Source organism: Scyliorhinus torazame, chromosome 6 (assembly GCF_047496885.1).
Source record: "Scyliorhinus torazame isolate Kashiwa2021f chromosome 6, sScyTor2.1, whole genome shotgun sequence".
Taxonomy (NCBI): domain Eukaryota; kingdom Metazoa; phylum Chordata; class Chondrichthyes; order Carcharhiniformes; family Scyliorhinidae; genus Scyliorhinus; species Scyliorhinus torazame.
The window spans coordinates 316,880,631-316,905,451 of NC_092712.1; the positions used below are offsets into that span (position 1 = coordinate 316,880,631).

The 24,821-nt window shown below is 50.5% G+C and overlaps 1 protein-coding gene across 4 annotated transcripts in view; it reads right to left on the reverse strand.

Moving 5' to 3' along the window:
* LOC140425627 (cadherin-6-like) overlaps positions 1 to 24,821 on the reverse strand; it is a 260,191-nt gene that overhangs the window by 108,575 nt on the left and 126,795 nt on the right. For all 4 annotated transcript variants that reach the window (XM_072510136.1, XM_072510133.1, XM_072510134.1 and 1 more), the window contains exons 5-7: positions 5,641 to 5,808; positions 1,675 to 1,862; positions 1,328 to 1,581 (exon numbers count right to left, since the gene is read on the reverse strand). In XM_072510136.1, coding sequence (XP_072366237.1) covers positions 1,328 to 1,581; positions 1,675 to 1,862; positions 5,641 to 5,808 — 610 coding nt within the window. The remainder of the gene's footprint in view (positions 1 to 1,327; positions 1,582 to 1,674; positions 1,863 to 5,640; positions 5,809 to 24,821) is intronic.

A 24,821-nucleotide genomic window follows, 5' to 3' on the forward strand; every position in this document is an offset into this window, starting at 1 on the left:
TTTCTGCCCATTCGTAATAAAACTGGACATAACATTTCCAGTGCACAGAGCAATGGCTGAAATTTCACAGCCGTTCCCATTGGCAGGATCTTCCGGTCCTGCCGATTGGCGACCCCCTCCCCGCTGCAGTTTTCCCAGCGGCTGGGGGTGCGGAGAACAGGAAGCCCCATTGACAGCGGCAGGACTGGAAGATCCCAATGGCGGGCTGACTCCACCACGGCAAAACACACCACTGGATGGGGTGGGGGGGGGGGGCGTTGGTGGTAGATTCAACTCAATATGATAGGACATGAAACATGTCACAATTATAGAATTCTAGAAGATAGGCTAGGATTGCAGGATGGGCCATTTGGCCCCAGGAGGCCAAAATGTGTGTCACAATTTTGTATCATTCACTTGGGAAGGAAAGTGACAAATATTTCATGAACATTTCTGTGATCAAATTAAAATCAAGACAGATTCCCTGATAAAGATCTATTTCCTTGTATGAATTGGACAAACACTACCCCTTAGCTATATTTTCTATTTAGAAATGCTTTGCGAGCAAAGTAATCTTTGAAAACATTGGTTTTATGTGCCCTATTTAAGCAATTCCTCCACGTTCTGTAAATATTAATTGGCGAGGTGCTCATTTCTCCGTTTCATGCAGGAACACGTTTGCCCTTTAATTCTTGAATGCCGCTTCACGTTGTATTTCTTGTGAAAATGGTCTAATTCACAATGGAATAAAATGTAAAAATGATTACATGCTAAAAGACATGGACATGAGAACCAAGAATATTTGATAACTGAATAGGGTGAAAATCAAGTCAATCTTCCTTTTTCAGATTAGACATGAAAGATCCCTCAACAACACCACTATGAAGCAGAGCGGGCGAGTTCTCCTGGCCAATATTCAGCAACATCATAAAAGCGGATAATTTGGCCCTTATCACGGTTGCTGTTTGTGGGAGCTTGCTGTGCACAGTTTGGCTGCCGTGTTTCCTACCTTACAACAGTGATGACGCCTCACTGGCTGAAAAGTACCTTGAGGCACCCAGCTGTCATGAAACGTGCTGTGTAAACATGTCTTTCTTTTAGCGATTAGTGGGGCATGATGTGTTTTAGAATTGGTTTTGAAGAGCACACATACGTGGAATGATACTTGGATTATGTGAGTGCCATGTTCTCAATATAGCAACTACAGTGCTTGAGTTTCCATTTTGGCAAACTTTACAGAGCAGCAATTAATTTGAGGCAGAAAAGTAAATTAAGTGACTATACAAATGCAACAGACTGTAATGCTATAATGCAGGCAGATGTACTCTGACAAGCTGGCAAAGCTTACCTAACCAAACTGCGAGATGCGTCAGGGTCTTGTGCAGTTATGGTATCTACGATAGTCCCCACGTCAATATCTTCATACACGTCGAACATGTAAAAGGGGCGACTGAACACCGGGGGCTCGTCCGCATCCTCAACTACAATCCTCACAGTGGTCGTGTCCTTGTATGGACCCAGGTAAAGGAATCGAGCATCAAGGCGACTGTTCAGTGCTTCCACCTTTAAGGCATAGTTTTTCTTGCTCTCATAGTCCAGCATCTGAAGTGGAAGAACAAAGCGTTAGTTAATCTGATCGCATGAAGCCAAGTGGAAAAGATCCAGAAGAAAGCAAGCCATCGACTATGTCTGTACCTTTTTCACAAGAACAACACCTTCTTGTGTAGCCCGGTCGGTAGTGATGTCAAACATATTCATCCCATCACCATCGATGATGCGATAAATTATTTCGGCATTTTCCCCAATATCGGCATCATAGGCTTTAATTCTGCCAACAGCAGCACCTTCGCGGGAGGACTCCTTGACGCTCATTTGGTATACACCTGCAAGGAGAGGAAATTCTCTCAGCCTTGGTCACAAGGTTGGCCATTACACTCCAATAAAACCCAACCAGAACGGCGTGACCTGGTGCTTCACAGTGAGTGGATGGCCTACTTTGAAATGTACATTCGATTAAACGTAAAGGTGGCTTAAGAAGAGGATGCGTGGCGATGGCAGGGATTTCACAAAAAACTGAGAATCTCAAATTCTCTTCAGCTTCAATGAACACCAACAATGGCCGAAATATCAACCGAGTGTCAAGAAAGAAGCCTAACATACATCCAGGGGCAAAGGTTTTTCTTTTAACCTGCATTATAAGCATTGCAAGAAGCTGGATTAGTCTGGTAAACACCAAGTTTGCAAACACCAGGTGAATTTGGCATGGAGTCACTTCAGAAAGCAACGGTGTGCATGATTTAATATACTCAGCTGCAGTCCTTTATCGGTAGTCATTGTGTTTCTTTCCTAAAAATGTTGTAAAGTAGAAAGAAAATCATCCCAAGGTATTGAGACCATTATTTATCCTGAGAAGATAATGATGAGTCATCCTCGGTAGATATTTTATACAACTGAGCGACTTGCTGAGTCACGAAAGTTAAGCATCTAACAAGTATGAGTCTATATCCAGTTTGCACAAGACCAACTATATTAATGACGCAGAAGGGGTTTCACAACAATCTAACAGTTTATTTTAGATCTGTGATAGATAAGATTCCTTCTCTCAACTTCTTATCTTGGTATCATCATCGTGGATCTTAGATGAGGTTGTTTATGGTCTGGATTCACAGATACTGTTGGGAGGCAAGGCTGTTGGTAAATCCTTTATTGAACATTATATTCATGATGTAAAGTACACGCTTAGCATGAGGCTCTACATAGAACTGTCTCTCTATGTTGTCATGCGATCTTAGACATAAGAACATAAGAACTAGGAGCAGGAGTAGGCCATCTGGCCCCTCGAGCCTGCTCCGCCATTCAATGAGATCATGGCTGATCTTTTGTGGACTCAGCTCCACTTTCCGGCCCGAACGCCATTACCCTTAATCCCTTTATTCTTCAAAAAACTATCTATCTTTATCTTAAAAACATTTAATGAAGGAGCCTCTACTGCTTCACTGGGCAAGGAATTCCATAGATTCACAACCCTTTGGGTGAAGAAGTTCCTCCTCAACTCAGTCCTAAATCTACTTCCCCTTATTTTGAGGCTATGCCCCCTAGTTCTGCTTTAACCCGCCAGTGGAAACAACCTGCCCGCATCTATCCTAACTATTCCCTTCATAATTTTATATGTTTCTATAAGATCCCCCCTTATCCTTCTAAATTCCAACGAATGCAGTGCCGGTCTACTCAACCTCTCCTCGTAATCCAACCCCTTCAGCTCTGGATTTAACCTAGTGAATCTCCTCTGCACACCCTCCAGTGCCAGTACGTCCTTTCTCAAGTAAGGAGACCAAAACTGAACACAATACTCCAGGTGTGGCCTCACTAACACCTTATACAATTGCAGCATAACCTCCCTAGTCTTAAACTCCATCCCTCTAGCAATGAAGGACAAAATTCCATTTGCCTTCTTAATCACCTGTTGCACCTGTAAACCAACGTTTTGCGACTCATGCACTAGCACACCCAGGTCTCTCTGCACAGCAGCATGTTTTAATATTTTATCATTTAAATAATAATCCCTTTTGCTGTTATTCCTACCAAAATGGATAACCTCACATTTGTCAACATTGTATTCCATCTGCCAGACCCCAGCCCATTCACTTAGCCTATCCAAATCCCTCTGCAGACTTCCAGTATCCTCTGCACTTTTTGCTTTACCACTCATCTTAGTGACGTCTGCAAACTTGGACACGTTGCCCTTGGTCCCCAACTCCAAATCATCTATGTAAATTGTGAACAATTGTGGGCCCAACACTGATCCCTGAGAGACACCACTAGCTGCTGATTGCCAGCCAGAGAAACACCCATTAATCCCCACTCTTTGCTTTCTATTAATTAACCAATCCTCTATCCATGCTACTACTTTACCCTTAATGCCATGCATCTTTATCTTATGCAGAAACCTTTTGTGTGGCACCTTGTCAAAGGCTTTCTGGAAATCCAGATATACCACATCCATTGGCTCCCCGTTATCTACCGCACTGGTAATGTCCTCACAAAATTCCACTAAATTAGTTAGGCACAACCTGCCTTTATGAACCCATGCTGTGTCTGCCCAATGGGACAATTTCCATCCAGATGTCTCACCAATTCTTCTTTGGTGATAGACTCCAGCATATTCCCTACTACCGAAGTTAAGCTCACTGGCCTATAATTACCCGCTTTCTGCCTACCTCCTTTTTTAAACAGTGGTGTCACGTTTGCTAATTTCCAATCCACCAGGAACACCCCAGGGTCTAGTGAATTTTGGTCAATTATCACTAGTGCATTTTCAATTTGCCTAGCCATCTCTTTTAGCACTCTGGGATGCATTCCATCAAGGCCAGGAGACTTGTCTACCTTTAGCCCCATTAGCTTGCCCATCGCTACCTCCTTAGTGATAACAATCCTCTCAAGGTCCTCACCTGTCATAGCCTCATTTCTATCAGTCACTGGCATGTTATTTGTGTCTTCCACTGTGAAGACCGACCCAAAAAACCTGTTCAGTTCCTCAGCCATTTCCTCATCTCCCATTATTAAATCTCCCTTCTCATCCTCTAAAAGACCAATATTTACCTTAGCCACTCTTTTTTGTTTTATATATTTGTAGAAACTTTTACTATCAGTTTTTATATTCTGAGCAAGTTTGCTCTCATAATCTATCTTGCACTTCTTTATAGCTTTTTTAGTAGCTTGTTGTTGCCCCCTAAAGATTTCCCAGTCCTCTAGTCTCCCACTAATCTTTGCCACTTTGTATGCTTTTTCCTTCAATTTGATACTCTCCCTTATTTCCTTAGATATCCATGGTCGATTTTCCCTCTTTCTACCGTCCTTCCTTTTTGTTGGTATAAATCTTTGCTGAGCACTGTGAAAAATCGCTTGGAAGGTTCTCCACTGTTCCTCAACTGTTTCATCTTACGTCACTTATGATCCAGGCTACCTATTTGTATGTTTAATATTAACCCTTCATGCTCCAATTATCAGACCTAGATGAACTTACAAAAGATCTGCTCCTCCACAACATCCTTGGTGAGATATGGCCTGAATAAAATACTTTATCCGTGTTAGCAGAAACACTTTGTCGCGACTTGTAACCTTTTGGCTCAGAGAGCTACTTCCACAGTAGTCAATAAATTCTTACCATTTTATTGAGGCATCAGACAGCCATTTCTTACAATCAGACGTGTTGCCACCCCCCAATGCTAATAACCCTGAAGCGAGAAAGCAAATAAATTATCTTGTCCCTTAAAATTCATTCCATCAAGAAAATGCTCTCCAGATTATAAAGTATCCAGGCTTACCAATCCTTTCAATAATCTAAAATAATAGATCTATATGCACACCAAATGTACAATGTTCTTGGATATGAATTTTAGACATGATTTGTGTGGGTAATTAATAAACGATGGATTTAATATTTTGAGTGCTCTTTGTTTTAACCCGATTTATGTAAATCTCACTAAAGAAAGTATTTCTCTGACAGAAAGGAACATTATTAGAGCAGTGACTGTGAGGCACCAGACTGATTTGGACTAAAATGTAATGGTGATCAAACATGATTATGCCTTTAGTCATGAATGCTGCTTGCTTATAAATTATACTTTTACATTTTGCAATAAAGCATTAAATATGACTCACTTTGAGGAAATCTGGGAGGATTGTCATTGACATCAGTGAGGGTGATGTTTACAGATGTTGTGCCTGATAATCCTCCCATCTGCCCACCCATGTCCTTAGCCTGGATGAGCACTTGATACTGCTCCTTTGCCTCTCTGTCCATGTTTGGTAAAGCTGTTCGAATAATTCCTGGAATAACACACAAAAACAAATCAATTGCTGTTGCAGGGTATTAATAAAGCAGCAGACAAGAACACTTTTCATGTTCTTGGGAGATTTTGCTCTTGTTCAATCACGGAGGTCTGAGTCAGCTTTATTTTTTGTCCTGGAAATTATAAAGGGCTCTCTCGTAATTACTTACCCGTGGCGTGATTAAATAACATGTTAGCTTAACCAGCAAAAAACATTAGTTCCCAGAAGGTACAATTGGTAACTTTGCTGATTAGTGTGAAACTATGCATTGTGTAGAGCACAATTCCTGATCTCTGTTTTATGCAGTAATCTAATCCAACCTGTGTTAAAATGTTAAGATTGATCTCAAGGGCTGGGTTGAGGAAATACATTTTCATATTCTTGATGGCCAGCCACCATGAAACCAAATGTGGTTATCCGCGGAAGGGCGGGATCAGGATTGACTGTGATGTTGCTTTGGTCGATGGTGCTGACCCTCAGACAGAACATCGTGAAGACGGCATAGAAAAACCAGAATGGCCTTGCTTGTTATCTTTCCATTCAGTAAGGGGCTATCAAACATTCTATAGTGTATTTGAGAGCGCTAACTTGGTGCAGTACGATTAATAAAGCTAAAAACAAGATTACAGCCAAACAATGGACATTTTCTAGTGCTGTGTCCCCCACTTATGAAGAGCCTCATTTTAAATAACTGAAAATCACTGTAAAAATCTGACAGGACTATTTATTAGTTACATCAGTGTGGAGCAGTCAGCTGTCAGGGGCTGGATTCTCCAATTTTGGGGCAATGTCCGGAGGATCCGTGGCGTTTTATGTGGGAAAAATCATATGTGCACAGCAACGAACTGCAATGGTCGCGCAGTACAACATGGCACCGGCCGCGCGCGGATCCGACCTGCAAGATAGTGCCACCCTGGACACCTCCTCACCAACCCCTGGCCGCCACCCACCAGTCCCCTCAGCCCTTGCTGAAGCGCCCCCCCCCACCGCCACCCGGCCAGCAGTACAGCTCCCACCCGACTATTGGCAGCGCTGGACATAGTCCGCGGCCGCCACGCCGGTTTCCCGACCGCTGAGACCACACGTCGCCCGCACATTGGGACGGAGCATCGGGGGAGGGCCTCAGCTGAAGTCCTGAGGCCGTCCCAATGGTGTGCGGCGCGCGCCGCGATGACGCCGTTTTGGAGGGGGCTGAGCATCTAAATACAAGCGCCACCCCCCGATTCCATCGTAAAAAGGGATTCCCCGCCCAATCGCCGAGTGCGAATTCGGGGGTCGGGGAATGGAGAATCCCGGCCCATATCGTCAATACAGAAATCATTTTAAATCATTGCCTGTAGGTTAGTGTCACAATAACAAAAAAAAGTATCTTAATTTGAAGAGTCTCCTCCAAGGCCAAGAAATTGGCTCGATTAAAGGAAACTCACGAGGATTGATTCGATCTGGGGGGGGGGGGGTCAGTTTTGCAAGAAGGGCATCTTCTAACTTTTCAATCAGCTTTCAAATATCACAGAAACTCAATTTGCGCCGGGCATAATTTGCACTTGAGATTCCACGATCCTCTGCCACCAGCTTGATCAACCTTGGGTGGGACAGCCAGCACAACCTCGCAAAAAACCCCAGGCCAAAAACCCATCATTTCCCAATTCTCCTCTCGCTGCATTGCAGCCCTGCCCGTGGTGCAGGCAGTCTGAATTCGCAGCCCGTGCTGGCTGCTGGAAAATGAACGTTTCGGTGACGTGTCGGAGAGCAGCGCTGTCTACACAACAACATGCCAAAGGTGAGTCGGCACCTTCATGAGCGGAAGGAAGATAGCCGGAGAGATAACTGTCCTTCATCCCCCTGCTCCCCCTTAAAATATATGCCAAGAACTCTGGTTATGGGAATCATTAAATTCAATCCACAGAAGTTTCTTTGTGTGAAGAACGACTTGCAAATGGCAACGTGTTAGATGAAGTTGCTTGGCAAAACCCCTCACTCGTGACTCGCACCAGACCAGTTTTTCACGAACCTATTCTTTCACAGTTTCTCCCTATTATTTCTCAACCGACATAGAATTGGGGGCCAATGCTGGTCACCTACTTGGTAACACATCAGCTCTTCTCCGTGGCAGCGTTTAACTGTAATCACAAGACAAGACATTTTTGGGAAGTTTCAGAGTCTCCCGGCCGATCAGACCTTTCTGCCATTGAAAACAAACAAGGTCGGCATGAGTTTGTTGGGATGCTGGAGAATTCCCTGGCAAATTATCGGCTGCATGTCGGCAACATTATTCTTGTACTGAAACCTAACTTAACTTCAGAACGTTGTCATGAAACTGGGCAATCCAGCATTGTGAGTTGGAATTTCCTCCAGTTTCTGGACTGAAATTGTCGATACAATAGAGGGAAATCAATCAGGGAGACATGTTTTGCTCTTGTTCACCGGCCCCTGCACCCTCGCAGCCAGTAATTGGCTGTGGCGAAGGAAGTCAGTTTCTTCTAAGTATAAATCAGAAGAGGATGTGAGAATTGGAAAGTTATTCCAATGGGAGACTTCAATCTCCGGTCCACAGAGTGAGAATTCCCAAAGGGTTTGGAGCTAGGGATGGTGGATATGGTGCCTGATTGCTTCTTGACCCAGTGTGTGGAGGAAGCCACAAGAGATGATTCTTATTTTGATCGAACAGACATTGAAGAGCAAGCGAAGAGTGAAGAGGAAAGATCTACTTCCAGTGGCAGAGGAGTCAATAACTAGGGGGGAATTATTTAAAGTAATTGATGGAAGGATTAGGAAGGAATTGAAGAAAAATGTTCGCCGCCAGAATGTGAGGGCAGCACGGTAGCACAAGTGGATAGCACTGTGGCTTTACTGCGCCAGGGTCCCAGGTTCGATTCCCTGCTGGGTCACTGTCTGTGCAGAGTGTGGTAATACCAGGCATTGCGGTACCTGAGAGGTGGATGACCATTGGTTAGACCCAGGGGTCTACCATTGGCTGATGTACATAGCTCCGCCCTGAGAGGCGGAGTATAAGAACCGGTGCCGTCCCAGCAGCCTTCACTTTCTGTATCGAAGCTGCTGGGGAAGAGTTCTAGCAGATTAAAACCTATTAGTTATGACTCACCTTGTCTTGAGAGTAATTGATTGCGCATCACGGAGTTCGCACGTTCTCCCCGTGTCTGCGTGGGTTTCCGCCGGGTGCTCCGGTTTCCTCCCACAGTCCAAAGATGAGCAGGTTAGGTGGATTGGCCACGCTAAACTTAGCCTTAGTGTCCAATTATGTGTAGGTTAGGTAGGGGTTATGGAGTTGCATGGATAGGATGGAGTATTGGGCCTAGGTAGGGTGCTCTTTCAGAGGGTCGATGCAGACCTGATGGACCAAATGGCCTCTTTCTACACTGTAGTGATTCTATGGATTCTATGAAACAGATATGTTACTGGGGACAGGCTGACAAGAGATAAAAAGACACATAGGCTTAAAACAACCTACCAAATAAGGCCCTGGCTAGAATCAATATTGGCTGTCTGCTGGAGCACTCAAGTCAACACAGAAACTCATTATCGCTATTTGGAACATTGTGATTACCACTTCGAGCAGTTATCATATTTACACAAAAAGATAAAAGACCATGCTATGAAAATGTAACTTTGAGACAGGAGTGATCAAATTTGCAGTAGGGTGGATGATAACTAAAGAGGCCATTAGACTCCATAGTGGGCTAATAGCTGGTCAGACAAGAGTGTTTCAGTGGACAATAGATCTTGATTGAATCACCCTGGCTGAACAGAAGTATCCTGTTTATTTCTATCAGTGAGTTAAATCTTGATGGGACAATAGAACTCAGGACAGGTGCATGTGTGTGTATCGCATCTCAGTGCTCGCAGAACCTGGATAACAGAAGGAACATCGGAGCACATTGTTGGCGCTAACCTGGGAGCCACCAGGAACAACCATCGCCGAAGAAGGGGCCCTGAGCTCGGAGCTCAGGGAAGAAGATATCCACACCGAGTGATTGTAGCCTGGCCAGACTCCTTCATCAAGTGTGTGTAATACCTAGAGCTAGCTTCGAGCAAGTGTTGATGAGCCACGTTGCAACCTTGTCAGTGTAACTATCATAGGTGTGGTTATCCTGTTCCTGTTATGATCATCTAACCTGAACAACCCTACCAAAGATGTGCCAACCACCGGTCCTTGAGGAAGATTGGGTGCATGCCAACCAATGAGTCATATTCTGTGCGATTGATTCTGAAGATTGTAATACCCAAATTACTTTACAGTGGACAGTGTGTGTTTTGTTGTATCTGTCTAAGCAGATTAAGAAGGGTTTTCTCGGTCAACACTAACAATATGGTTAAGTTTTACAAGAATAGGGGTTGGTATTCCTGAGAACAGAGATGTGTTGCTGATCCTTTTCATCTTGGACTTACCAGGACAAACACAATAATGCTAATTTCCAGCAATCATAACAACTTATACTACAGAAGAAAAGGGAACTGATTGGTTGGTAAGTCATTGCTATGGAGAAAGCAACAGGGAGCTATAGGGTGGGGGTCTTCCTGACCCGCTGACACTCCCGCCAAAGGTTTGCTGGCGATGTGGGTTGGATTCAATGGAAGTCCCATTAACAGAGGCGGGTTCAGCAGATCGGCCGCTGGCCAACGGCAGGTCTCCTGCCGCCGAGAAGCATGTCGCGGGGAGGCCAGAGAACTTTGATCCTAGCGTCCCCAAGCTCCTGGGTAATTCAAAAAAAGTTCAAAGCTTGAACATGTTCCTTTTGTTTGCAGAGAACAGGTCCCTGCAAATGAATGTATGTGGCTTCGAGCAAGTGTAAATAAGTCATTTTATAAACTTGTCAGTGGAACTATCATAGGTGTGGTTATCCTGGGCGGAATTCTCCGTTATCGGCGGAAAGTCCGCCGATCGGCGCAAAAAACGGCGCAAATCCAACTTGCGTCACGTCGGAAAAATGGGTCGAAAGCTTCCGGCCCGAAATGGGCTAGCAGCGACGTAACGGGATCCGCGCTTGCCCAGTGGTTCACGCCGTTCATCGTCATACGCGCCGCACGGCGTGACGGCTCATAAGGCCGCGCTGCTCCCCCCCACACGACCGGAACACCCGGCCGGAACACCCGACTGGATGGCTGGCCGCCGCTCAGCCCCGAGGTTCGAGTCACGGGATGTGGAGGCGCTCCTGGACGCGGTGGAGCAGAGGAGGGATGCCCTGTATCCCGGGCACGGCCGCAGAGTTGCCCCACGCCACAGCCGGCGTCTGTGGAGGGAGGTGGCAGAGGCCGTCACCGCTGCGGCCCTGACACCACGGACAGGCACCCAGTGCCACAAGAAGGTGAACAACCTCGTCAGAGCAGGCAGGGTGAGCCTCCCCATATCCCCCCTCCCCCCATATCCCCCATATCCCCCTCCCCCATATCCCCCCTCCCCCATATACCCCATATCCCCCCTCCCCATATCCCCCATATCCCCCTCCCCCATATCCCCCCTCCCCCATATCCCCCTCCCCATATCCCCCCTCCCCCATATCCCCCTCCCCCATATCCCCCCTCCCCATATCCTCCCTCCCCCATATCCCCCATATCCCCCCTCCCCATATCCCCCTCCCCATATCCCCCCTCCCCCATATCCCCCCTCCCTCATATCCCACCCTCCCCCATATCCCCCCTCCCCCATATCCCCCATATCCCCCCTCCCCCATATCCCCCCTCCCCCATATCCCCCATATCCCCCCTCGCCCATATCCCCCATATCCCCCCTCCCCATATCCCCCCTCCCCATATCCCCCATATCCCCCCTCCCCCATATCCCCCTCCCCCATATCCCCCCTCCCCCATATCCCCCCTCCCCATACCTCCCTCCCCCATATCCCCCCTCCCCCATATCCCCCCTCCCCCATATCCCCCTCCCCCATATCCCCCCTCCCCCATATCCCCCCTCCCCATATCCCCCATGTCCCCCATATCCCCAAGTGAATCCAGCCCTAACCTTAACCTCTGCAATGCACGCGCAACCGATGGCGTGCATTCATATACCTGCCTAACAGTGTTGCCTTTTACCCCTGCCACCCCCCCCCCCACAGGATAAGCGCGCACACAACAATAGGGAGCATGTGAGGACTGGAGGAGGCCCTGCTGATGAGAGGCCACTGACCGAACACGAGGAAAGAGCCCTGGAACTGGCTGGCGGACCTGAGGACCGGGAGGTTGCTGATGCAGAGGTCGGGGGTGTACTAGCAAGTGAGCCACCGACAGCCCGTCCCCATATCCCCCCTCCCCTATATCCCCCTCCCCCATATCCCCCCTCCCCCATATCCCCCATATCCCCCCTCCCCATATCCCCCTCCCCCATATCCCCCTCCCCATATCCCCCCTCCCCCATATCCCCCTCCCCCATATCCCCCCTCCCCATATCCCCCCTCCCCATATCCTCCCTCCCCCATATCCCCCATATCCCCCCTCCCCATATCCCCCCTCCCCATATCCCCCCTCCCCCATATCCCCCCTCCCTCATATCCCACCCTCCCCCATATCCCCCCTCCCCCATATCCCCCATATCCCCCCTCCCCCATATCCCCCCTCCCCCATATCCCCCATATCCCCCTCGCCCATATCCCCCATATCCCCCCTCCCCATATCCCCCATATCCCCCTCCCCCATATCCCCCCTCCCCCATACCTCCCTCCCCCATATCCCCCCTCCCCTATATCCCCCTCCCCCATATCCCCCTCCCCCATATCCCCCATATCCCCCCTCCCCATATTCCCCCTCCCCATATTCCCCATGTCCCCCATATCCCCAAGTGAATCCAGCCCTAACCTTAACCTCTGCAATGCACGCGCAACCGATGGCGTGCATTCATATACCTGCCTAACAGTGTTGCCTTTTACCCCTGCCACCCCCCCCCCCCACAGGATAAGCGCGCACACAACAATAGGGAGCATGTGAGGACTGGAGGAGGCCCTGCTGATGAGAGGCCACTGACCGAACACGAGGAAAGAGCCCTGGAACTGGCTGGCGGACCTGAGGACCGGGAGGTTGCTGATGCAGAGGTCGGGGGTGTACTAGCAAGTGAGCCACCGACAGCCCGTCCCCATATCCCCCCTCCCCTATATCCCCCTCCCCCATATCCCCTGATCACTGCCTGATGTCTAACCATGCATGCTTTATTGTGTATCGCAGGACCAAACGTCCAGGCACCCATCCCCGCAGATGCAGACCGCCCGCAGGATGCCCCTCGGAGGCCACGGGAGACGGAGAGACACGAACCCTCCAGCATGCGACGCCCGCAGGATGCCCCTCGAAAGCCACGGGAGACGGAGAGACACGAACCCTCCAGCATGCGACGCCCGCAGGATGCCCATCGGAGGCCACGGGAGACGGAGAGACACGAACCCTCCAGCATGCGACGCCCGCAGGATGCCCCTCGAAGGCCACGGGAGACGGAGAGACACGAACCCTCCAGCATGCGACGCCCGCAGGATGCCCCTCGGAGACCACGGGAGACGGAGAGACCTGGAGCAACAGGGAGACGACACCCCCGTCACGTGCGGGAGCGACCACCCAGCGACGAGGGGGGCAGCCACAGGCCCCCGTCACATTCGAGCCAGGACACCACTACCCAGGACACCACTACCCAGGACACCACTACCCGGGACACCACTACCCGGGACACCACTACCCGGGACACCACTACCCGGGACACCATTCCCCAGGACACCACTACCCAGGACACCACTACCCGGGACACCACTACCCGGGACACCACTACCCGGGACACCACTACCCGGGACAGCACTGCCCAGGACAGCCCTACCTGGGACAGCACTACCCAGGAAGACGAAATACCGGACAGTGACTCAGAGTGGATGGGTGGAGACGAACCCCCACCCCGAAGTGCCATGGACTCAGAGTGGGACGAAGAGCACGACACAATGCCACTGCTGTCACCAACACCCTCCACCATCGCAGAAACACTCACCTCGGTTGGGCACTTTAGTGATGAGGCGTCTGGTACACTCACTGGTGCGCACAACACAGCCGTCCCGGTACAGCAGGTGGAGGTAGGAGCAGCAGAGGGGCTGGGCGGTCGGAGGGCAGCCCAGCCCAAGCGAACATCTGCCGCCCAGATGGATCCCGGGTTCCTGGAGTTACCACACCCACACACAGATCCGATGCAACCACCGACCCGGAGACGAGCGAAGAGGGTGACGGGCGGTTTGCGGCGGCTGCAGTCGCAGGTGGAGGAGTCCACCCGCGTCCAGGAGCTGGGAGTGGTGCCGGTCATGCGTGCCACCCAGGCTGACATCGCACGGGTGGCGTCCGCGGTGGAGGCAATGGGTGCGACGGTGTCAGACATGGGGAACGGTTTGCGAGGCCTGGGGCATTCCGTGCAGGCGGCGTCTGTGGCCCAGGAAATGGCTGCCCTCTCACAGGAGGCCATGAGCCAGTGCCAGCGCCAGATGGCAGAGGCGCTCAACGCCATAGCCCAGTCTCTGCAGGCCATGGCCCAGTCTCAGCAGGCCATGGCCCAGTCTCTGCAGGCCATAGCCCAGTCTCAGCAGGCCATGGCCCAGTCTCAGCAGGCCATAGCCCAGTCTCAGCAGGCCCGGGCCCAGTCTCTGCAGGCCATCGCTGAGGGCATCGGCGCCAGTGGCCATGTGCGAGCCGGCGTCGCACTGTCACAGACAGGGTTTGCCAACCCCCTGGACTCCATGGCTGCAAACCTGCAGACCCCTGTCGATACCAGCACGGGCCTCCAGGGCTGGCAGCGCCAGATGTCGGGGGGGCGTTGGATGGCCAGTCCGTTCGCATCCCCCACCCATGTAGAGGCCTGGGGGCCATCGTGCACCCCGAGGGAGGAGGAGGTGGTGTGGTCCGTCCCGGCTCCCCCTGTAGGGGAGGTCCCGGTACACCGCGACACCTCGGACTCCCCCCCCCCTTCCGTCCCAGGTGCATCGGGTGGGCAACGGGCAGGACAGGCTGGCAGCTCGCCATCCCAGTCGCCCGGGCCGCAGCCTGGCCCATCTAGGCCAGGACGCCCCAGGAAACGGCTGCCAAAGGGATCCAGTGTCAGAGGGCAGGAATCACAGGAGTCCACCTCCAGTTCCGTCTGGGGAACCACGTAGACGTAGTCAAAGGGCCCGTAAGGCCAAACAATTAAACACTGAGTAAGTTGGCACGGGTGCAGGGCACAGATGAGTTTTAGGGGCTAGGGCACGTGCATGAACTCCTTTGGTTATTAAAGTCAATGTTACACCTACAGAAGCTGCCTTTGTGCTCTGTCCAAAGCGTGCGGGGGTGTCATGTACGTTGAGCGCAAGTGTGTGTGTGAGGGGTGGTCTTACCTCAGCCCCAGGTGAGTCTGCCCCCTTCCCCCTGGGCCGCCATCAACATCCCCCGGGCAGAGGACGGGACCGTGCGCTGCAGTATCACAGCCGCATGCAGGGATGGTCCGGGTGGATGGTGGTACTGTGGCCATGGGTCAGACATAGTCCAACGATGTGGAGCCAGGAGCTCACCGCAGGGCGGGTTGTCATCATCCTCCATGGCCTGCAATAGACACGCGTCCACCCGCAACTGTGTGAGCCCGGCCCGTTGTGCCGCAGGTGGATCGGCAATGGGGGGGGGGGGTGGTGTGCATGCGGGTGGGGTGGGTGGGGTTGGGGAGGGGGGTGAGGGTGCTGGGTGGGTGGATGGGTGGGGGGTGTGGGTGGTCGGCTGTTGCCATGGTGTGCGGTCTGTGGCCATACTACCCGATTCCCACGCCCATCTAGTCAGTGAAGCGGGCGGCTATCAGTCTGTCCCGTGCCCGCTGGGCCAGCCAGTAACGGTGGACAGCCACCCGCCTGTGTCTACCCCGTCTGCCCTGACCATTACCCCCATCCCCCTCATCTGGGGAGGACTGCGCCTCTTCCTGCTGCTCCTCCACTCCGCCCTCCTCTGCTGGGCTATGTTGTGCAGGACGCAGCACACCACAATGATGTGGCCGACCCTATCTGACCGATACTGGAGGGCGCCCCCAGAGAGGTCCAGGCACCTGAAACGCATCTTCAGCACGCCAAAGCACCTCTCTATCACACCCCTTGTCGCTACATGGGCATCATTGTAGCGGTTCTCCGCCTCATTGCGTGGCCTCCGTATAGGCGTCATCAGCCACGATCGCAATGGGTAGCCCCTGTCGTCCAGCAACCAGCCCCTCAGCCGGGGATGGCGTCCCTCGTACATGCCGGGGATGGATGACCGTGACAACACGTATGAGTCGTGTACACTGCCAGGGTAACGGGCGCAGACATGCAGGATCATCATGCGGTGGTCGCAGACCACCTGTATGTTCATCGAATAGGTCCCCTTCCTATTGGTGAACACGGCCCTGTTATCTGCAGGTGGCCGCACGGCGACGTGCATCCCATCGATCGCGCCCTGGACCATGGGGAACCCGGCCACGGCAGAGAAGCCCACGGCCCGGGCATCTTGGCTGGCCCGGTCCACGGGGAAGCGGATGTAGCGGTGCGCCATGGCATATAGGGCATCTGTCACTGCCCGGATGCACCGATGCACCGATGTCTGCGATATGCCGGACAGGTCCCCACTCGGTGCCTGGAATGACCCCGTTGCATAAAAGTTCAGGGCCACCGTAACCTTGACGGACACGGGGAGATGGTGTCCCCCGCCAGTGCCACGTGGTGACAGGTGTGCCAGCAGGTGGCAGATGTGTGCCACAGTTTCCCGCCTCATCCGGAGTCTCCTCCTGCATTCCCGGTCCGTGAGGTCCTGGTATGACTGCCGGGGCCGGTACACACGGGGCGCCCTCGGGTGCCTCCGTTGCCGTGGGGCCGCGATGTCCTCCTCCCCCTCCTCGTCCTGTCGGTCAGGTGTCCCTCCAGCCTGGGCAGCTGCCGCCTGTCCCTCTGCGGCAGCCTGCGCCGCCTCTCTGGCACGCTCCTCCTCCTCCTCATCCAGGGCAACATAGACATGAGCGGCTGCCGCCATGGCGGCCAACATCGCTGGATGATCGGAAAACATGACGGCCTGGTGGGGGGGGAGGGGAACGACGACATGTCATCATTGCCCATATCCCCTCCTCCCCGCAGCCAGGTGGCATGGACCGCATGGGTCCAACTGTTGGAGGCTGGCACCTGGCCAGGTGGACCAACTCACTTGCCCTCGCATCCCCTTCCCCGGCACGGACCCCCCCCCCATCCCCCTCCCCGGCACGGACCCCCCCCCCCCCCATCCCCCTCCCCGGCACGGACCCCCTCCCGGCACTCCCCCGGAGCCCAGCCTACTCTAACCACCCCCCCCCCACCCCCCCCCGCCGCACACACGCACGCACAACCCGAGACACACCTCACCTCACGCATTCAGACTGCGGCCACGCCATCGCCTGCCCAGAGCCAACCCCCCAGGCCGTCACTCACCTCCACGCTGGTCGGCGTGACCCTGGAGCACAGGGTCACGCCGATGAAAAGGAGGTTTAATTTACGTCGACGTGAACTGTCATCACGTCGACGGGACTTCGGCCCATCCGGAAGGGAGAATATCGGCAGGCCGAAAATCGGCTGCCTTGCGCAGACCCGTGACATTCTCCGACGTCTGCGGCGCCATTAACGCCCCGCCGACTTTTCTCCCTTCGGAGACTTCGGCAACCGGCGGGGGCGGGATTCACGGCGGCCAACGGCCATTCTCCAACCCGCTGGGGGTCGGAGAATGACGCCCCCTGTTCCTGTTGTGACCATCTGACCGGAACAACCCTACCAAAGATGCGCCAATCACCGATGCTAAGGGAAGATTGGGTGCATACCAACCAACAGCAATCCATCCTGTCCACTCTGTCAGCCCACTAGTTTGCGTTCATTTTATTTTCGGTGCAATCTGAACAAAGCTGTCCAAAGCAGCTTAAGGGATCAGGGAATTTTAAGCAGAGAGTATATCAAACGTAACTCCAGCTTCCACTCCTCAAATGGAACTTGGTTTTTCAAGCACCCAAACACGAGTAGGCATGGTTTAAAAGATGTTATCATTTTAAGTGATTTTCAATTCCCTAATAAACTGAAGAGTGTACATCAATAAAGTTAACAGACGGTTCAGTAGTTTTTGAAATCACTTTGATAACCTCCTGGTCGCTCCCTATCTCTGTAATCCCCTACAACCCTCCTGCCCTGCAGGATACCTGGCCTCCTCCACCTCTGGTCGCTGAAGCGTACACGATTATAATCGCTTCATTATTAGTGACTGCGCCTTCCTCTGCCGAGACCCTAAGTTCTGGACCTCCTTCCCTCAACCTCTCCACATCTCTACCTCTTCCCCCTCCTTAAAACCTGTCCGTTTGACCGAGCTCATGTTCACCTGTTTTATCTCTCTGCCGGGTCAGTGTCAGATTTTGATTGATGTTCCTTGGGATGTTTTAGTGCTGCGAAGCTGCTAAACAGATGTAAGTTGTTGTTGTACTAGTCAAGGAGCATTGGGGTTGTGATTGTGCTGTCCATTTCTATAATCCTGGAGGCTCGTACTCAGTCCAGTGGACAGAGGCCAATGGGCTCCTCGCATCTGCTCCACCGCAGCAGCATCTGTCTTGGGAGGAACAAGTAGAGGCTCCATCCCTTCCAAGTGCAGCTCAGAAACGGCTGGAGTCCACAGCAGCGGACGAGCCGACCAACCGAGGAATTCTGGCCTTCGATTTCAGGTGATTTACCTCAGCCCTCATTGGGTGCAAACCTCGGTAACAGTCTGAACATCTCATTTAAGGCAGCATTTTGCTTTTAAAGCAGCAACTCCTCTGGCATATGAGGGCAGATGATGGAACATGCACAGCGAAGGAAGGTTTTAATGTCCATCAAGAATGATCTTTTGTTTTGCTTCTCCCTCCCAGTTGTATTCTGCCCAGCGTGAAGATGGACTGCTAGTTAGAGGAACAAATTCTCTGATTAGATTTACAGGTACGCAGATTTTTGGAAAAAAACCCTAAATTAGCACCAGTTCTTGGAAGATTTTTGGTCATTTTTTTTAACACGGCCGCCATGACCTACTTTCGGGATTGCTGCCTGCACCAGCTTGTCCAACATTGCAATTTGACTAAAATAAGCTGTCATTTTTATTTTGCTCTGAATTTTTGATCGCATTACTCGCTCAGTACTTAGCCATTCGTGCAATCTGCATTAGCTGAAAGATTTGGCAGCTTGGCTCCGTGGTATCTGCTGCTTCTCCGTAGCTTCAGCACCAGCGATGCCTTTTACTCAGTCACCCAGAAGTAACTGGACTGTGCAGCAAAGGGAGAGGCGAGGTAGTGGAGGAGGGTCAGAGGGCGATGGGGGCGCTGGGTGTCAGACGCTTGTGAGCGACAGGGCAGGGCAGACAATTAGATACTCAACTTATCCAGGTGGCTGAATGTCATTTGGGGAAAGAAAATGATGTCTCCCTATCTCTGTAACGTCCTCCACAATTTTAATTATTTTGACTTTGCCGATCACGCGTTTAGCTGCCGAGGTTCTGGACTTCACTCCCGAAAGCCCTCCAGCTCTATCTCCTTTAATAAGGCTTTGACCCTAAACCTTTGACGAAACATTTGGTCATCTCTCCTAATATCGTCGTTTGTGACTCCGTGTCAAACATTGTTCGATAAGACTCCTTTGAAGTAGTTTGGAATGATTTACTCAGTAAAAGGTGCGATATGGATGTGAGTTGTGTTGCGATTGAGCATGCTATGTGCTATATTGTGTGCCAGTGTGGTACCAAATAAAAAGCTGGACAATATGAAGTAATTCAGGCCATTTCTATACTTAAACAGCAAAGACAACTGGGGCTGGATTCTCCGGTTTTGAGGCTATGTCCAGAGAAAGTGCCTTGTTCTATGTTGAAAAAACCAGCGAGGCCCCAGCACCGAAGCCCCCCCCCCCCCCGGCCAGCGGCATGGTTCCCCCCCCCCCCCCACCCCACCCCCCCCCGACTGTGGTGCCGCTGGACACAGTCCGCAGCCGCCACACCGGGTTCACAAAAACTGAGAGCACACATGTCCCGTGCCGTCGAGAACTCTTACCCATCGGGGGCGGAGCATTGGGGGAGGGCCTTCAAGTAACGCCCTGAGGCCGTCCCAGAGGCGTGTGGCGTACTCCCCGATGATGCCGTTTTGGAGGGGGCGGAACTTCCGAAAACAGGCGCTGCCCCCGATTCGGTCGCAAAAAGGGATTCTCCGCCCAGATCACCAATTACAAAATCAGCCTTGGGGAACGAAGAATCTCTCCCCTGATATCTATTTAAGTTAGTTTCTCCTGCACTTCGTTGAATCAAGTCTACCCCATGAGTGCACCTTCTGAAGTTTAAATTTCAATTCCCATCCAGGAAAACTCTCCAAAATAACAATACAGGCTTGAGAATATTTTGCGTTTTTCAAGTATAAATAGACTGAATAGAGTTTTGATGGAAGTTTACACTTCAGGGTGTAAAGTACCACGTGCACACCTTGGTAAATGTTAATACAGATTGAAGTTGACCATGCGAATGCTCAAATCAGGTTGACTGAATTGACCCTGTTCTCTGCAGGTCCTTTGGATTTCATGTTCAATGTCTAGAATTTTAGGAGTTTTTTGTTTCCTCGGTTAGCGTTTATCAATAACAGCTTAAAAAGTCACCAGTGCTCAGGTGGAGGAATGCAATCTTCAGCATCAAGTGTAGAACATTGCTATTCTCTTCATGACTAGCACTTGATGAAGTGAGCAGTGTCGGAGGCGACAAAGCAGCTCATCTTGTTGCAACCTGTGATCTCTGAGCAGAGCTCTGTAAATCTACCATTTTTCTGTTGAGTTCAGATGAATTCAATGTATTCCGTGCATTAAATCTCATTAGTGCTTGAAACAGCTGAATTACTACGTTATTAGACCAGTAAAAAGTGGTATTCCAGTTCTCATATTGCAGGGTTCTGCACAGTTATATTGTCAGACATGCAAGATGCTGAATAATTGAAAGGTGATGCTGGTCAAAAACAGATCATCAATCCCCTGTGAGTTCTGACATATCAAATATGCGGGGCACACAGTGGAAAAGATGACATTGGGAGGTGATACATCCATGGAGAAGGCAAGGTCCATTTGTACAGAAGCCATATGCCATTTACTTGGCTCATATATCTGTCCGAAATATTGACAGATTCCTCCATCACCAAAATAACCTGCCCTATTTTCAAATGCCAGCTTCTCCATCATCACCTCAGCTTGTTCCATTATTAGCTATCTGATGCTCGGGTCTATTGGGCAGATGGGAACACTATGTTCAGATATGAATTCATACTAAGGTCTACAATAAACAAATTAAAAATATCTACAAATCTATAGGATATTTCCATGCATTATTATACCACTTACACCTGATGTGCATTGTTAGGGCTACACAGGTCGATGTAGGATCACATCAACAGAACAGCCGATTATGTGCAACTAGTCCATGCTGAGGTTTATGCTCCACTCGAGCATCCTCCCAACCTTTCTCATTTAAATCCATCAGTGTATCCCTCTATTCCATTTCCCCCTTACAGTCTTGTCCAGGCTCCCCTCCTGTACAAAGATTGCTCAGTGAGGAGAGGAGGAATTGCAAAGCATTATGTTGTAAATGTACCATCATCTGTCCACCATTACTGTAACACGTACGGGCAAGACCAAGAGCAGGGCCCATAAATAACGATAGTAAATAATAAGTCTAATAATGAATTATAGATTTAAACTAGGGGTGGGGACTGTGGGTGTGGAACCAGAGCGTTCGCTTTGAAGGTGTAATAACTGCATGGTAGCATGGTGGTTAGCACAATTGCTTCACAGCTCCAGGGTCCCAGGTTCGATTCCCGGCTTGGGTCACTGTCTGTACGGAATCTGCACGTTCTCCCCGTGTGTGAGTGGGTTTCCTCCGGGTGCTCCAGTTTCCCCCCACAGTCCAAAGATGTGCAGGTTAGGTGGATCGGCCATGCTAAATTGCCCTTAGTGTCCAAAATTGCCCTTAGTGTTGGGTGGGGTTACTGGGTTATGGGGATAGGGTGGAGGTGTGGGCCTTGGGTAGGGTGCTCTTTCCAAGAGCCGGTGCAGACTCAATGGGCCGAATGGCCTCCTCCTGCACTGTAAATTCCATGAACTGAAGGGAAAATAGAGAATAAAAATAAGGAAACAATTTCGCCGTGTCTGCTCAAACGCAGTAGTTTGAAGTGTATTTGTTTCAACAGCAGAAATGTAGCAGGTAAGGCAGATGAACTTAGAGCACTTATTAGTACTTGGAACTATGATGTTGTGGCTATCACAGAAACGTGGTTAAAGGAAGGGCAGGATTGGCAGCTGAACGTTGGAGGATATAGGTGCTTCAGGAGAGATAGTGGGGGGTGTAAAAGGGGTGGGGAGTAGGATTACTGGTTAAGGAGAATATGGTTAAGGGAGGACACCTTGGAGGACTGATACAATGAGGCAATCTGGGTAGACCTCATGAACAGGAAGGGTGCAGTCACAATGTTGGGGGTTTATTACAGGCCCCCCAACTGCCAGCGAGAGATAGAGGAGCAGATAGGTAGAGAGATTTTGGATAGGTGCAAAAGTAACAGGGTTGTTGTGGTGGGGGATTTTAATTTCCCCTATATTGACTGGGACTCACTTAGTATTAGGAGCTTGGATGGGGCAGAGTTTATAAGATGTATCCAGGAAGGCTTCTTGATGCAATATGTAATTAGTCCAATGAGGGAAGGGGCAGTACTGGATCTGGTATTGGGGAATGATCCTGGACAGGTGGTTGAGGTTTCAGTAGGGAACATTTTGGGAGTAGTGACCACAATTTGGTAGGTTTTAGGGTACGTTTAGACAGGGATGAGGGTAACCCTTGCGTTAAGGTGCTAAACTGGGGAAAGGAAAATTACAATAGCATTCCAATAACATTTATGGGCAGCACGGCGGCATAGTGGTTAGCACAGTTGCTTCACAGCTCCAGGGTCCCAGGTTTGATTCCCGGCCTGGGCCAGTCTGTGCGGAGTCTGCTCATTCTCCCCGTGTGTGCGTGGGTTTCCTCCGGGTGCGCCGGCTTCCTCCCACAGTCCCAAGATGTGCAGCTTAGGCGGATTGGCCATGATAAATTGCCCTTCGTGTCCAAAAAGGTTAGGAGGGGTTATTGGGTTAAGGGGATAAGTTTAAATGGGGTGCTCATTCCAATTGCCGATGCAGACCCGATGGGCCCAATGGCCTCATTCTGCACTGTAAATTCTCTGATTAGACAGGAATTGAAGAATTTGGTTTGGGTGCGGCTGTTGGAGGGTAAATCAACATCGGACATGTGGGAGTCTTTCAAGCGACAGCTGATTAGGATTCATGTTCCTGAAAGAATGACGAATAAGTTTGGGAAGTTTAGGCAGCCTTGGAAATTGAGGGATATTGTGAACCTCATCAAAAAGAAAAAGGAGGCTTTTATACAGTCTCGAAGAGTGGGGACCGTTGAAACCTTTGAGGAGTATAAAGCAAGTCGGAAGGAAGTGGGAAATTAGGAGGACTAGGAGGGGGTCATGAAAAATTCTTGACAAGGAGGATTAAGATGAATCCCAAAGCTTTTTATTCTTATGTAAAAAGTAAGAGGGTGGCCAGGGAAAGGATTGGACCACTTTTTCCTTTTAAATTTAGAGTCGCCAATTATTTTTCTTTTCCAATGAAGGGGCAATTTAGCGCGGCCAATCCACCTAACCAGCACATCTTTGGGTTGTGGGGGTGAAACTCACGCAGACATGGGGAGAATGTGCAAACGCCACACGGACAGTGGCCCAGGGCCAGGATTCGAACCTGGGTCCTCAGCGCCGCAGTCCCAGTGCTAACCACTGCGCCACATGCCATCCTAGGATTGGACCACTTAAGGACAGTGGGGGGAATCTATGTGTCGAGCCAGAGAAAATGGGCGAGGTACTAAATGAGTACTTTGCATCAGTGTTTACCAAAGAAAAGGACTTTGTGGAAGATGATTCTTGGGTAGGGTGTGTGGACATCCTGGGCCATGTTGACATTGAAAAGGAGGAAGTATTGGGTCTTTTAAAAGACATTAAGGTAGATGAGTCTCCTGGGCCAGATGGGATTTACCTCAGAATACTGAGGGAAGCAAGGGAGGAAATTGCTGGAGCTTTGACTGACATCTTTGTATCCTCATTGGCTACAGGTGAGGTCCCAGAGGACTAGAGAACAGCTATTACGGTACCGCTGTTTAAGAAAGGTAGCAGGGATAATCCAGGAAACTATAGGCCGGTGAGCCTCACATCGGTAGTAGGTAAATTATTGGAGAGAATTCTCAGGGACAGGATTTATATCCATTTGGAAACAAATGGACTCATTAGTGATAGACAGCATGGTTTTGTGAAGGGAAGGTCGTGCCTCACTTACTTGGTCGAGTTTTGTGAGGAGCTGACAAAGATGGTTGATGAGGGGAGGGAATTGGATGTTATTTACATGGACTTTAGTAAAGCCTTTGACAAGGTGCCTCATGGCAGACTGGTACAAAAAGTGAAGTTACATGTGATCAGAGGTGAGGTGGTAAGATGGATACAGAACTGGCTCGGTCACAGAAGGCAAAGGGTAGCAGTAGAAGAGTGTTTTTCTGAATGGAAGGTTGTGACTAGTGGTGTTCCATAGGGATCTGTGCTGGGGCCTCTGTTGTTTGCAGTATACATAAATGATTTGGAGGAACAGGGGTGTCACAGTAGCACAGTGGTTAGCACTGTTGTTTCACAGCTCCAGGGTCCCAGGTTCGATTCCGGCTTGGGTCACTGTCAGTGCGGAGTCTGCACGTTCTCCCTGTGTCAGCGTGGGTTTCCTCCGGGTGCTCTGGTTTCCTCCCACAGTCCAAAGATGTGCAGGTTAGATGGATTGGCCATGATAAATTGTCCTTCATGTCCAAAATGGTTAGGTGGGGTTAATGGGTTATGGGGATAGGTTGGAGGTGTGGGCTTAAGTAGGGTGCTCTTTCCAAGAGCCGGTGCAGACTCAATGGGCCGAATGGCGTCCTTCTGCACTGTAAATTCTATGAAAATG